Genomic DNA, 2,600 nt, shown 5'->3' on the forward strand with positions numbered 1-2,600 from the left:
AGACTCACACAAACGTATGTGTGTACATACACGTGTTTATGTATAATTTACACACATGTATGTGTACACCTACATATGAATATATATATATATATATATATATATATCAATTAAGGGTAAAACTAATTAGTTACGAAGTAATCAATAAATTTCACCAAGTAGAATTCGGTATGAAAACAGGACCGTTATACGGTAAATTCTAGTAATACTAATATTAAGGGATCAGCAAAGGAATGCATCACCACATACCGAAGTTCAGAAATAGCAGCCAAAATCTAAGCCATTTCTTCTACTTAAAAAAGTCTACTAGAGAAACCATAATACTTGAATCTTATTCATCCAGGCAGAGGGTAGAAGAAATGGCTTAGATTTTGGCTGCTATTTCTGAACTTCGGTATGTGGTGATGCATTCCTTTGCTGATCCCTTAATATTAGTATATATATATATATATATATATATATATATATATATACTAATATATGTATATATGTGTGTGTGTTTAAATAAGTAAGAAAATAGAGGGACAATTAATAAATTATTATTTATTAATCAAAAAAATTGACACCTCTTACAGCTGTTTCAATTCTTGACCTTCAGAAAATTAATTAATAAATTTAAAAATTATTTGAAAGTCGAATCTCGTCAGAAGTAGTTAAAGATATACCAGATAGGTGTTCAATTCCTGCATGCGGAGTAAACGGCTGCAAACGGTTAACTGATAATATTTATGCATAAAGAACATGGTATAAAACAGTGCCTTCATTGGATTTTACTATCACGTAATGAGGATTGTAACCTCTATTTGAACTTATATATATATATATATATATATATATACACGTAGATACACTTAGATCTATACAAATGTCTCTCTCTCCCTCTCTCGACATAGATATCTAAATGTATACATACACAAATACATACATATATATTACACATGCATACATACAGACACATTTTAAAAATGCGTATATACACATATAAAAGGAAATGGAATTCACGAGAATCTTTGAAAACGGGTTTTAAACAGCATACTACAAAGTGTATGCCCGAACATGAAATTATTACATATACATACACAGACACACACACACACATATGTATATACATGTATAAACACACACACACATATATATATATATACACATGCATAAACACATACATACGCATATATACACATACATACATACACATATATACACATATACATACACATACACACATATATATACATATACCCATACATACACATACATACATACACCTATATACGAACATATATATATATGTATATACATACACACACATAAATACGCATACATATATATACACAAACATGCATGCATACCTGTATATATACAAACACACGTATACACACATGCATATATATATATATATACACACATACATATATACATACAAGCATATGTATATATATATGTACATACATACAAAGACACAGACACACAAATATATATATATATATTTTGCACGAAAATACCCTACCCCACCAACAAAATACTATACACGAAATTCCACGAAAATACCCTACCCCACCAACAAAATACTATACACGAAATGCACTCTGCTCTTATCTACACTCGGAGATATAAGTCCACATATACCTGACAAGTCTCACCTACACATTGTCACACCTATAAACACACACACACAAACTTATATCCATACCAACATATACATTCCATATGTACGCGCACCTACACGTACACACAGATGCACACACATGACCTTCCCTTCACAATCTTACCTTCTTTTACACAGCTTTCCTCCTAAATATATATATATATATATATATATATATATATATATATATATACACCCACCCATCTATGCACACACACACACACCCACTTACCTATGCACCCTCCTTCCTATACACATCCACCTACCAACACACTCCCCACACACGCCTCAATTCCTGTTATAGAAGATTCGAGAAAACCAATATCTTTTGAAAATGCTTTCATCTTGATTGATTGCTTGAAATGTGATCACGTGGTTGCCGTAGTGATAGTGGTGGCGCTAGTAGTAATGTTTGTAGTGGTGGCGGTGGTAGTGGAATATGGCTGTAACTACTTTTTGAACGCACCTATATAAATATACATTTCTTAAAACAAAAAGTGATTTGAACAACTACCACCACCATCACTACTACTACTACTACTACTTACTACTACTACTACTACTACCACCACTACTACTACCGCTACCATCACCACCACTACCACTATGTTTTTTTGTTACTTTTATCGTTTATTTGTTTCAGTCATTAGACTGCGGCCATGCTGTAGCACCGCTTTGAAGAATTTTTAGTCGAACAAATCGACCCTAGTACTTGTGATAAATAAAATACCACCACTACTACTACTACTACTACTAATGATGATAATAATAATGATAATGATGATGATAATAATAGTAATAATAATAATGGTTTCTAATTTTGGCACGTGGCTAGCAATTTTAGAGAGGAGGTAGCAAGTGGATTGCCTTAACACCCCTAGTACATAACTGGTACTTATTTTTTATCGATCGCGAATGGATAAAAGGTAAAGTCAAGCTCGTTACTCAGAACGTA

General features: G+C 32.2%; 1 protein-coding gene across 1 annotated transcript in view; it reads right to left on the reverse strand.

Annotated features, from left to right (window-relative positions):
• Positions 1–615: 615 nt before the first annotated feature.
• The window catches only part of LOC118767828 (cilia- and flagella-associated protein 45-like), a 12,790-nt gene continuing 10,805 nt past the window's right edge, over positions 616–2,600 (reverse strand). The window contains exon 5 of the mRNA XM_036513097.1: positions 616–716. Within this exon, the coding sequence (XP_036368990.1) occupies positions 616–716 (101 nt within the window). The remainder of the gene's footprint in view (positions 717–2,600) is intronic.

The sequence above is a fragment of the Octopus sinensis genome, linkage group LG24, assembly GCF_006345805.1.
Source record: "Octopus sinensis linkage group LG24, ASM634580v1, whole genome shotgun sequence".
In the NCBI taxonomy this organism is placed as follows: domain Eukaryota; kingdom Metazoa; phylum Mollusca; class Cephalopoda; order Octopoda; family Octopodidae; genus Octopus; species Octopus sinensis.